Source organism: Ambystoma mexicanum, chromosome 8, assembly GCF_040938575.1.
Source record: "Ambystoma mexicanum isolate Mex_15411 chromosome 8, UKY_AmexF1_1, whole genome shotgun sequence".
Taxonomy (NCBI): Eukaryota; Metazoa; Chordata; class Amphibia; order Caudata; family Ambystomatidae; genus Ambystoma; species Ambystoma mexicanum.
In genome coordinates, this window is record NC_090929.1 from 113,277,631 (window position 1) to 113,290,659 (window position 13,029).

A 13,029-nucleotide genomic window follows, 5' to 3' on the forward strand; every position below is an offset into this window, starting at 1 on the left:
CTATACCATCATGAGAACACTCTGAGAAGCTGGCTTAACTGCCAGTTCAGCCACATGTATGCTGGCCCAATCAGCCGTGAGATGCCTTGGCTTCTTTGTAGTGAATGGCAGTGTCCAGCCCCAATGAGAAAAAGTGAAAGCTGTCCTAGATACCCCCACGCCTAATACTAAAAGAATTCAGGGCGTCCCTAGATTGGTTATTACTGTAGATTCATTCCTAATTTTTGGGATAACACAAGTAGATTAACCGACCTATTAAAGAACGCTGAACCCCAGAAGCTTCATTGGACTGATGAGGATGACATATGCTACAACCACTAAAACAAACCTGGTGCCAGAACCCAATCCTAAAAGTGGTCGATTTTACAAACTGATGCCTCTCACAGGGTTAGGAGCCTTATTGCACATTTGTGATGGATTCGAACATCCCATCCTATTCCCTAGTTGAAAACTCTTCCCTCGTGAAAAGAACTACTCCATATTGGAGTTAGAGGCCCTTGCCATCAAATGGGCAATTACCCATCTACAATACTACCTTTTGGGTTAGGAAATTCATCCTGGTCATAGACCATTCGCCTTTAGTATGGAAAAGCCAACAAAATAACTATGAAATTCAGAAGTACCCGAAGACAAACATTACTTATCCTGTAATGGAGTAACTTTCTATGGATAGACTAACGGGCAGTGTGTGTTTGTGGACATGCTAATAGCATAGCAGGAAAGTAGCAGTGCTTGACCCACCTGCAAATCTGCTTCTAGGCATCAGTGCAGTAAGTTCTTGTAAATGCATGCATTGAACTCCATGTTAGATTTGCAAATAATCTCTAAATGAACATTAGCTAAGAATGAAAGTGTAGCTCCTCTCCCAGCAGTAGAACATGCACGAAAACCATTGGCAACTGACCCAAAGGCAAGTGTGCAGCAATCATGTATACATCATACTTTCCCTTTGGCAAGACTGGATTTAGTCACTGGTCTGCTTCCTTACCTTATCAAAGAAACAAAAAACCTGGCTTGTTTCCCATAGCTGCCTGGTGCAATCCATGTAGAACAGTACTGCTCCAAGCACATCAATTTTGCTCAATGAACGTTCTGCTCACCATTCTGGTTTTAGGAAAAAGGTTGAGCTTAGAAGACCGCCATGACATTTTGAAATTAACTTTTGTGAAAGCCTTGCGTGTGCTCTCATCTCCGAGGATCCACCATCCACAGTGCATCCTCCATCAGTACTTCAGAAAGTGCCTCAAAACATACCCGTTTGCCCACCCAAAAGCCCCTCCCTCCATCTCCTCTGCTACCATTTGCTCTACCCTAAACTTTCTATCCTAGCCTGAAAACATGTTCTAACTTCTGTTTCACCACCCCCCCCCCCCACCTTTTTATCCTTCGGACCTTGTAAGGCGCTTTGAAGCACTCTGGGTACAGCAAGCACTGAACACAAATTCTAATAAAAATACTTACTTGGTCTGTAACTAACTCACTTCTTATGGACGCGATGGAGATTTAAAAAAAAAAAAAAAAAAAATCCTTCCTAGATGTTATAGCGAGCACGTGTGCATTGGTTTTAATGGTGGTAGCATTAGTATATGCAATATTGTGATTAAATTGTAGCTCAGTGCAGGCCAAGCAATGGGGGGGGGGCGAATTGGTATGAATTTAACTCCTTACATGAAGGCTTTAACTACCGGAACCTCCGCCATGAAACCCTAGTCTGTGCTCGGTAGTGTATGCAAGCAATCTGCAAGTTGAAAACGTTTGTGGTTTCTTTTAGCTGGGGCATTGGTGACCGAAAAAAAAGGTGCAGCTTCGTTGTCACGATCAACTCCACCCCTCCCCCTCCCCCACGCCCACCTCCTTTACAACCTCAGAAGGGCCCTATCCTTGGGGGAGCTAAGCTTGGCTTCCTTCAATGCAGTCATTTTTGACTACAGAGATTTCGTGATTTAAACTTTTTGTATTGCGTTGTGGTCCTTGGGAAGTCAAAGGTTGCACAGCTTATGGGTGTCCTCTTAGGGGAACTTAATATTGCAACTAGGGTAGAATTGAAATGGCGTTCTCTTTGGAATCCTTAGAAGTGGAGGAGCCGATGAAATTATATCGAGTATGTAAGGCCATTCTGCTAGAGCCGGTCCCTAAATGGCAAATTCGGGGTGTGGGTTTTGGAAGAGGTCAAGTGTTCACTTGATGCAGTCAAACCTGCCATCTAAATCAGTCGTTCGGTCTTAATTCTGATTAAGATTGCAGTCATTTTGCTGTTTTTGATCCCTGCTGTGAACTCATGCAACCATCTAACACTACTTATGGCATGGGCATCAATAGGCATCACAGGTGAAACTGAACACAGAAGACTCATGCACAACAGCCACTAAACACAACGAAAAAACATCATGCAGGATACACACCATTCGTTTACACAAGGGGAAACGTACTGAAACATTTGTATAATTAGGGTTTGTGCAAAATGTGTATGGAAACTGAAAACATGCTCACCAATCAGTCTTAAACAATCTAAGCACAATATGGTAATGCGCACAACCGACACAAAACACAATACTGTACCTACCTGGGAGATGTATCTAACTGCAAAGAAACAACCGGAAATGAACACAGCTATCCCACAAAGAATCTAGGGAGTTAGCGGGAAGATCTTTACCTTCCTTTACAAAGTAAACCCTAGAACTATTGGAATTCCCTGGTTAAGGTATATAACCAGTCCAAATTAATGATCAAATATGAACAAAGACCACATTACAAATAAAATATAAACTCACTAAAGCACAACTTCCCACCAATCACTGTACATAAGATGCTTCATACTTCACCACTAGTGCTAACGTGAGTATTCTGAACGTGTGCTACTGCGCTACAACATTTTTAGTGTGATGTGCCAAGTTTATATTTGAGAAAGTATTTGATACTGTAACATTAGGGTTTTTAAACTTTACCTTATATAACAATCTGAGGGACCTCGATGCGTGAGATTTTGGGGCACTACATGTCACTATAGGGATAGTGTTACAGACACGCCTATGTCGACGCCCCCTTTGACTTTTGAAAAACAAGATTCAATACTCCGCAGTGACCACTGGATGTCGGACGATGCACAGCATGTGATTCTAAGCAGATTAAAAAACATCAGAAATAGTAAATATTAGACACACATTTTTAATGTTATTGGGGTTCGAGTTTTGGGTGGGTGGTAGAGCTCTCAAGAGTTGAGGGAACCGGCTTGCATACATACATTTTGTTGGAGTAGTGGGGTTCAGGTTTTGTTTTTTGTGGTATCAAATCCACTAGTTTTGGGGAGGAAAGATTTGGTGCAAGCGATTGAGGGACTTGCTTAATGAAGCTACAGAAAAGATGACAATGTGACAATTCTGAAACCATGATGAACTGTTTGGATCTTCCTCCTTGACATGTGTGCTCAAAAAAGTGTGTATAGAAGCAGCTTCAGCCTTATTGAGCAGGAAAGAAAAAGGAGGACTGGACATTACGGATCCAAGGGCTTTATTTATCCAGCAGGCACTTCACACAAAACATTCCGTAGTCTGGAATAGTGTTTCAAACTATTACTGTACAAAAACTTTTAAATATTAAAACTCTTCCACCAAAAGCCAGTTTTTATTACTGTATCCGCCAACAACAAAAACAGACCTTTACCAAGAACTCAAAAGTGATATATACAGGCTGTTCCGTAAAACTTTAAAAAGCAGTTCATTATAGACCTCATGAGGTTCTTCATTCACCCGCTCTAGCAATAAAATTCTTTTCTCACTTAAAAATAAAAAGTGGAGTGTGGGAATTTATCAAACCCTGTATATAACAAACATATAGTGTACATTTAATGTTCCCACCACAACCTTTTTAAATAAAAAGAACATTCCAATAAATGAATTTTCCAAAATATTTTAATAGATAGCAAACTCTGGAAAGGTGGATCACGGCCAGTCCATCTCGCGCTCTCTTCAGTGTCTCGTGCTCAAAACTCTTCTTTGCAGTTTCAAAGTTTTCTTTTCAGTTTCAAGTTTTTAACAGTCTTTTTAAACAGTCTTTCGTGCTGTAAGAACTCGTACTATGCAACCTAGTCCACCTACTGCTAATACCTATGAGGAAAGGAAAAGAGTTGTGTTAATTTAGAATAATTTTCGAGACACAAAATGAAGAACATTATTGCCGAGTCCATCTATCCTAAAGTTAAGGCTAAAGGTAAACTGCCAAAAGATGTGAAAACTCAAAATTAACCTATTATGTAGGTCAGAGCAGAATTATTTGCCTGAATACACTTCCTTGCAGTATAAAACTGGACGTTTAAGCATTAGGAGTTGGAACCACAATGTCGAATTAAACTACTTCTGCACCCACTAGCCCAATCGCACGTATGCAGAGGATTGATACAGAAATCTGTGTAAAATGTATTTTGACCAAGCATACTTAGTACCAGAGGTAACAATCATTGGTCTTTAGCCAAAAGAATGGTACCATTTCTTGATCCAATTTGAAGTACATTGCAATGCCCATTTAGCATGTTGTACGTTAAATGACTATTGAACTATCACGCTGTCTTTTATGCTCGTTTTATCGCGAGGCACTGCCAATCGTGACCGGTTTCTTCATTGCACTGTGTGTCTGGCTTTTCTAATAACCGGTTTGTAGCCTTCAGCAGGATTCTATTACGAAGTAAATCCCACTCTTCTTACTCCTCTTTAGTTGGGTTTCCTCCTTGCACATGCATCCAAAAAAGGTATGTGTTTATTAATAACGCGCGCCAGACCCAAGAGTATCAAGGCGCAGAGGATAAAAGAAGGCTTTCAGCTTAGTGTGGCAAGTAAAAGTCAAGTTCACGTCCATTTATGCCATGTTTTCATGTAGACCTCTATAGCTATACCGGCACATAAAGGTAATTTGTTCTTGGCTATATGCGACTGTTAATGCAATTTGATTTGGAATTAAATTCAAAGTTAAAAATTCAAAGTTAAAAACTCGAGGAATTAGTTTGTTTCTCCATTCCAGATCAATACAACCCAATCGGCATATCTGGCCGAGAGTAGAAGATTAGATTAATTATAGGTCTGGATCTAGATGCCTTAGATTTGTCCCATCAATGAGTCGGCCATAGACAGCGCACATTTGAGCTGAAAGCTACCCCATTCCCTCACCATTGGTCTACTGAAGGAAATTATTATTTAGTATCAAAGCCATCTGCCATTGTCAAATGGCCAGAGTTGGTTTTAATTTTAGCAATAAAGTGATGCAGGCAATTCAGTTTCTGAAAGGGAGGTCGGCTATTGTCAGTTTGATGACCCAACTCAATCATGACAGGGCTTGGTGTGCATTTGTATTTTATTGTTTACATTGCACCTTAATCCAAAGCGCTTTACAATTTAACAACAAGAGAACATAGAAGCAATAACAGTATATATGAATCAACCCAGAAAAACAGCATGCGGAACAATTTACATTTGAGAAGGAAGAGAAAAGGAGGGTTAGGGGAAGGAGAAAAGGGAGAAGGTAGTGAAGGGAGGATGAAGATTATAGGGGAGACAGGGAAAGAAAGGAACAAGGAAGAGGGTATTGGGAGGAGAAGGAGAGGTGAAAGGGGAGAGGTGTCAGTGAGGGGAGTGAAGGAGTGATTTGAAGGAGGAACGGAAGGAGAATAGGTGGAATTTGAGCAGATAGTGAAAGGAAGGTAGTTCCAATGTAGGGGGGCAAGGAGTTGAAAGGAGCGGAAACGAGAAGAAGCACAAGGAGGTGGGGGACAGAAAGTAAGAAGAGATCAGCAGAGCAAAGGGAGAGAGAGGGGGGGTATAGAATGAGAGAAGAGAGGAGAGGTAAGGAGGGGCAAGGTCATGAAGAGATTTAAAGACCAGACGAAGGAATTGAAATTTAAGTTGGGAGTGGAAAGGAAGACAGCATTGACCTGGCATGGGTGTACTCACAGCCACCATGTGGGGCCTGGCCCAAGAAGCCTTTCCTTTGATCCCTCGGAGGAGGGTTGATGCCTTCCACCAGGGAACAGGAACTCTCCCTGGTAGGTCCACAGGAAACTGGCGCACCAAAAACCAGTCCCAGCATAACAATGGACCTCTGAAACCAGGGTGCAGATTACTGGAAAGCCTTTGAAGCTAGCAGAAGAGGGGGGCAGATAGAGTAACCCAGAAGATACGTTTCAACCAGAGGCTTTCTGCCGTCATGGATACCGCTATACCCACCTACATTTCCTGTCCCTTCCCCAACATACCCAGAGTGCTTGGTTTGCAGTATGATACCAGGAAAAGAAAACTTGGATAAGAGGCTTGCTCTGGACCAAACCACATCTGCAGTTTGGAAATATAACGGGTGGGGGCAGGGAAACCGTCCTCATCACTGGAATCAAGACAAGGATTAACCTTGAACTCTGGAGTATACAGTCTATTCCAAAGTCCTCTGCCAATGAGGTGAAGAGAGTAGGCTCCATAGATGAGGTAAGCTGTTCTCACTACCCACCTAGAGAGGCATATTGGGGTGAAACTGCCAAGGATGAAGACCACTCAGCAGCCTGTGCACTGGAAACAGGATCCTGCAGTTACCAGACATGGTTCCTGGAATTAAAGTGAGGCAACAAAGGACTTGTCTTGTCCCTGCAGACCCTGGATTAGAACTACTAGAACTCGGCTCAGAACCCTATTTGTTGCCTTGAAACATAGCCATCTCTCATTGAGCTGCTCCAGGACCTTTGCTGCTGCTTTTGGCACTGACCCTCCATCACCCCTCACCTCGTACCTCCCCACCGAATGGTTTAAATAGCAAACTGTCAACATCAACTCGAGCCAGTGAAGAACCTCACAGCGACTACTTCTGCTGCAGAATCCTGCATCGCATCCTGAGCTGCGACGTGTGCCAACAGAAGCATGGTCTCAATGCATTCAGTGGGTAGCGTGTTTTCTACTGTCCCCGCCTCCCTCCATTCCGCCTCTCCCACACACTCGCCTTTGGGAGCAATCGACTTGCCCAGTCTCAAACGCAAACTCGATTCACAGACAGGCTTGATGCTGACTCGCCACTGATACAGCACGACCCAAGTCTTTGACTGCAGAAAAGCACCAAGAACCCCAACCCGATACCACTGGGCCCAAAGACAAGATCCCAGAGGTGTTTGAAGAGGCCCTGTACCCGTAAAAGGATCTTAGTGACTTTCAGGCCCCTTTCATTGCCTTGTAAAAAAATATCCTTGGTGCTGAAATCTTTTTGCCCAAGAACCCCTGCCCATGAACTCAGAATGCCCTTTACAAATCTGCAGTCTTTCCGTCTCCTTCACAGGGAGAGTCTCCAGTGCTTTTAATCAGTTGTGTGCATCAGTTCAAAGATCCTATTTGTATAGAACCTTGGATGGACACTTGGTGTCACTGTGCTATGGTTTGTGTTGCACCTGTGCCAGCTCGCCCTTGGTCTATGCTACCTTAACGAGGCAATCAAGTTATAGCTATTGGACTGGGCCAGTTTCACCTTTAAGATCGGATTACTGCTTGGTTAGGTATAGTGTGGGGGTGAGCAGGCATTTAAGAGACTATGCATCCCTGTTCTCTTGGCAGAGCAGCAGAAGCTGTGTCCCAGAAGTCTTTCACCATCAATTGCTCTTTGTAAAAACTGGCCGATGGTTAATACGAGTGCCCAAATGGTGCAGTGTAGATGTGTACATGGCTGCTACATCAGGAGTTAATGGAATGTTGGCAGATCTCGGTGTTCTAGTCGATGTGCTTCTGGAATTTGCAGAGGATGAAACTCGGCAGTACTGGATGGTGCACAAGAATGTAGCTATTTATAAAATAGAAGTCAGTGGAGGGTTCAGATTGCTAGTGAGATGAGATGAACAGCTGCATTTGGGACAGGCTGGAGTCTACGGATTTGGGGAGACAGATAACATCCACCACAGCGTTCCAAACGGAAGGACACGAAAGCATCGACAATGGTCATTTTCAGATTTATTTTAAGTCCATGAGGCAACGTAATGACCTTATGTAGCAAAACAGATGTGGTCCCCATGAGACTTTAGCATTCATGAGGGTTCCTCGAGGATGTAACGATGCCCCGATGGACGGAACCCTAGTCACTTATACACTCAGTGACCAGTTCCAGATTTAGTTAAGTTGGTTGCCAAGGTTTTCTAATTTTAGGAGTATTTGGTGTATGTAACGAAACTGTGGTTGAATAAACTGAAGAGGTTGGGCGGTGGTTTGAGGTAAATGTTGCAGAAAACCAAACAGCAGCATGACCATCCTGTATGTCATGCACAAACGGGACAAGTAGTGTAAACTTCAACTCCTACAGAAAAAGTACAGCGAGAAAATAACCCACCCAGGATCACACACTTTAACCAGGATACAAGACCAGTCTCAACTTGCAAAATGTACTTTTAAGACAAACGATTGTGTGGTAAATTCATCTGCTTGTAGTTCTGTCACACAAACAATACTGCTTTTTTATTCTATACGATGTGAGGTTCTACAAAAAAAGCAACCCTTCATTTGCGAGTCAAGTAAGCGCACGTCATGAAGGAAAGGCCAACTGCCAACCTACCGTTTTCTTGAGTCATGTTCATGGTCTTGAGAAGGCAGAGATTTGGGCAGCTAATTCGAGCAGTGTGTGTGGGTTTTCAGAAGCCAACATGCTCAGACAGTTCTGGTCACCCAAACATTAACACTTTCCGAAGACCACCACCACCACCACCACATCTTCCATTTCAATGGTTTGCTGACAAGGGTTATAGATTTGTGAGGCTGTGCTGGATATGCTGGCGCATAGTTTTGTAAACCTGTCCCAGAGCCGTGAAGAGACGACACAGACATCCCATCGTTTGAAATCTTCCCAGGAGACCCATAGAGTAGTGCGAAATCCCAGACTCTGGCCCAATCCTGGAGGGCAGGCAGCTATGCTTAATAGCGCTCGAGTCACTGTGCTACCCGACTGTCCTCTACCAATCACCACGTTTTAGTTAAGTCCACTTTACATTTGCTGCATAGATATTAAAAGGGGGTTGTTTCAAGTCCCACATTTACACGCTTGTGGATACCAACATTTGTAACCTTAAACGTTAGCAGCTTTATAGCTTGAATGTCACAGCTTTATGGCTTCAGGGAGTTTTGGGCATGGCAAGATAACGTCCATTTTGGGGTAAGAGGGTAAGGACTACAGCAACAGGACCTAGGTAAGACTGTCCCCCAGAAGGTTTAACTAGTAAGAGGCGGGGTGCAAGGAATTTATGATGGCGAATCCGAGTTTTCCAGGCCATCGTCACTACTGACCAAAGCTTTAGGTGGGCGTATAGATGTAAGGGCGCCTGCAATAGATTGCAAGTGTCTACCCAGCTGCCACCGCCAGAGTGGCAATTAGGGGACTGGGATGAACAAAGACCTGCTGGGGGAAGTGAAACCTCAACTCCACTTTCCAATCTAGCGGATGTGCCTGGAGGGTAGGAGCAGCATAGGGGCCAGCAATCCCTTTAGAGTCATCCCCCTCCCCATGTAGGGGCATGGGGGGCATTCGGGATATAGTGTCCAGAAGGACACGAAGAGGAGAATCCATCGTTGGAATCCGTTCCCCTGTCCATGCTGTTTGGAAACCTTATTCAGCATTTGGATACGGGGGCGAGGGGAGGAGGGTGGGCATCCTTAGCAACTGGGTAGTGTTTGCAGCTTCATGCGCCTGATGTGTCTATTGTATTTGTTATTTCTTCTGGGGCAGAGGAAGGCTCTGAGAATCACTGATCGCAACTAAGTCACCACGACTGGTAATTCGCCGGTTTAGGGCTGCATGTGTGCATTGCCCTCCTCCCTGAACAAGTCAAAGACTGCTGAAAGAGTCAAAACAGTGCACTCCCACATTATTAGCATAACTGAGGTGTAACCGAGGCACAAACCCATGGCTGCTCATTAGGAATCCACAGCGCACAAGCTGTCCAGAGAGCTTGGCTGGGATCTCGGACTCCAGGCTGCTCGCGGGATCCCAAATCACTGAGGCTTCTGCTGGTCCTTGAAGACTTACACAGCAGCTTTAAAGATGATGCAAAGATCTTCACAAGCGAGTGCCGCTTGATTTTTCATAAAAAGCATTGCAGGTTGTGAAATTTGGTTTTCTTGCCATTCTAGGAGACTTTGTGGGATTCCCTTTTGTTCAGACTATGTTGCTTACGCAAGTTCTTACTTCCGATAACATTATGTGCAAGATCTGAAAAAGAGGGGAAGTCCCCATAACCCCAGATACTGGGGACAACTGAAAAACTAAGCAAACACGGGATTCCTTTATACAAAATAAAAACAATCTTAGTAAATGCCAGTGTCCTAAATCTCCTTTGAAAAGCTTTTATTCAAGACAGACAAAAGGATAAACCGTTTAAAAAAAGTTTGACCATGAATTCTTTCTTTACAGCTTTTTCCATTCTATTCCTGCTTTAACTTTAAAATAACGGTTCATCGTTTGATTTGTTGTTTCCGATGGGTTCCAAACCAAGGAAACACTTTGTATGAAGGAGACATGTTTTCACTCATTTCTTGTTTTGTTATACAATGTGTAATTATCGATTTTTTTTTATTTGGCCAGCAGACTGGCATTCTCACGTGCCAACAGAGAGGAAACTGAATCCCTTACAGTATGTAAGGTTCGGTTGGGCCATTCTGATATGTAAGGCGCAATCTTCTCCGTAGAAACCATTTCAAGGATTGATTCCGGCAAAAGAGGCAGCATTCAATGACACTATATGGCAATTGACCCTCTCGACAGCCCCTCTTCCTTCGACACATAGGGCACTAAGTGCTAGTCCACTTAGTGCCTTCCGTCCCCCATTCTCTCTCGTTCCTTCGGCCACATCTATGGGACGCAGCTCTGCGCTATGGTGGCTTCTGGGAGATACCTTCTGCATGCTCCCCACAGAGACCCTCCTATTGGGCCGTGACAATGCAAGCAATGATGGCTTAACTGCCACATCTCAAGCAAGGATGCAGCAATGGGATTCAGCTACTGCCTTCCTGGGAAACCCTTCGGACATCCCTGAATTGCATCTGCCTGTGTTGACACATCTGCCCCTTTAGATTGGCTTATAACTAGGTCTAGTAAACCATTATCTATATAGACCCAAGCAGTTTGGCCTGGACGGCGTTAAAGAAAAATAAAATAAGCAAATGGTGATGCATTAGTTCTGCCCAAGCTGGAGGGTGCCACACGTTTTGGAAAATAGAACATCTCTCTCTAGTATGAAACAGGGTGGTATTGGGCGTTTTGAAGAATCCAATGGTTAGCATTAGGTATAAAAATGCTACCACCAAAGGTTTGAACACCAAAAGTTCGATTTTATAGTATAGTAAGCAAGGGTTGCCGTGGACACCCCCAAAGCCTTCCGTAAAAAAAAAAAAATTTAAAGAGAAAAAGGACCATGCGGTAGTTCGCACCTTTCTCATGCGAGCATTCCGGCCGCGGGAAATTCAGCCGCGGTCGGATCACTTAGAACCAACAGGGTTCCTTCGTCCAGCACACAACACACTCCGTTTCATAGCCAGAGTCCAGGTTTCGATGGTATAATCCTTACATTCTTCCCTTAGCCTCCCTTGCTCACTGCAATAATGTAAAAACGTTTGTCGCCCAAAAGCTTCTACAGTGGAAGAAAAAAAAAAAGTCTAATCCCCATCAGGTCACTTTTGTAGGTTCAATTATGGCAGAGTATTATAGGCATAAATGTGAAAGTCAACTTGTTGGCCATCACACAGTGGCAGATAGTGAAGAGAATAGGCGATACTGTAGACCCCTCTTGCACTCACAGAAAAAAGGTTACATGCTAATGACAGGAAGGAAGACCGTTTCAGCTGGCATGTGCAACTATTGAGGAAAGATTAGTCTATGATGTATGGGACCCTCAATACTGAGACGATTTTAGTGAGTGGAGGAGAAAGGCATGGTCCATGGTGTCCAAGGCAGAGAAGTAGAAACTCAAGGTGCAGACCGCCTCTTGATCTGGGACGACAGTGCGTACGGTCACTGCATACTGCCTTCTAGTAATTCAGAATGTTATTTTGATCAGAGGTCTGTAGAGTTGTGCTCTGACCACTCTGAAGTGCTGTGGATACACAGGAGGACCGATGAAGGTCTGAAGTCAATAGCAACTGTATTGTGGTCCTACAATGCCCTCAAGAGTTCTGGTGACAAGGTACACTACAAAGCCAATGAGTGTTGGGGTTCTGGTGACATTTCTTAAGACACATGCATTACACCTCCATATTTCTGTGGTTTCCCCTAGATTGAAAACCAAAGATGCCAATGAGATCATGCTTGTGAAATAATAGTTTTGAAATCTTTGTGACAATAGCGGTGTGGGGCTACATCACGCGTAAGCATGTATTACGTCTTACAATACCCGGGAGGGGTTCTGGTAATGTCATAAGGCCCTACAGCAGTCACCCCTATGTATGGAGTGACTGCTGAAAAATACCACCTTTGAAAGTTTATATGAAACCGCACTGCTTACTGCATTCTACAATAGCACATCTTCAAACACTTTAGCTTGATCCATGTGCTGGACACTGAAAGCAATTACCACTCAGCTTGTGGTCTAGATTAGTCTCCAAAAAACAACTTCCAATTAACACGTGCATTCTTTCCCTGCAACCCTTAAAATAAGCCATCCAATGGAGAGGAACCATAGCCCCTTTAACCAATCGTGCATCACCAACAATACACAACACTGAGTCCTCAATGTGTCCCTTTTAGATTTGGTGCACAGGAGGCAGGAATATTGGTACAGAGTACGTAGTGAGTGTTTTAATAATAATAATAATTAGGCTTTTATATAGCGCTACAAACCCTCAGGTATCTGAGCGCTGCTTATTATTACCCACGGTGTGTGGTGCTCATTTATCGACCTCGGAAGGATGAAAGGCTGAGATTGGCCCCGCCGGGATTCGAACCTGCGTTAGCAGGCTCTGCACGGATGTCAAAGCGAGCGCTCTACTCGCTGTGCCACTTGACCGGCTTTTGCCTTGTGCAGGGAGAAGGGGATCCTACGTGTCC

At 43.9% G+C, this 13,029-nt stretch overlaps 1 protein-coding gene across 1 annotated transcript in view; it reads right to left on the bottom strand.

Moving 5' to 3' along the window:
- Window positions 1–3,490: 3,490 nt before the first annotated feature.
- ARPC5L (actin related protein 2/3 complex subunit 5 like) overlaps window positions 3,491–13,029 on the bottom strand; it is a 116,306-nt gene continuing 106,767 nt past the window's right edge. The window contains exon 4 of the mRNA XM_069609441.1: window positions 3,491–4,103. Within this exon, the coding sequence (XP_069465542.1) occupies window positions 4,041–4,103 (63 nt within the window). The 3' untranslated portion in view covers window positions 3,491–4,040. The remainder of the gene's footprint in view (window positions 4,104–13,029) is intronic.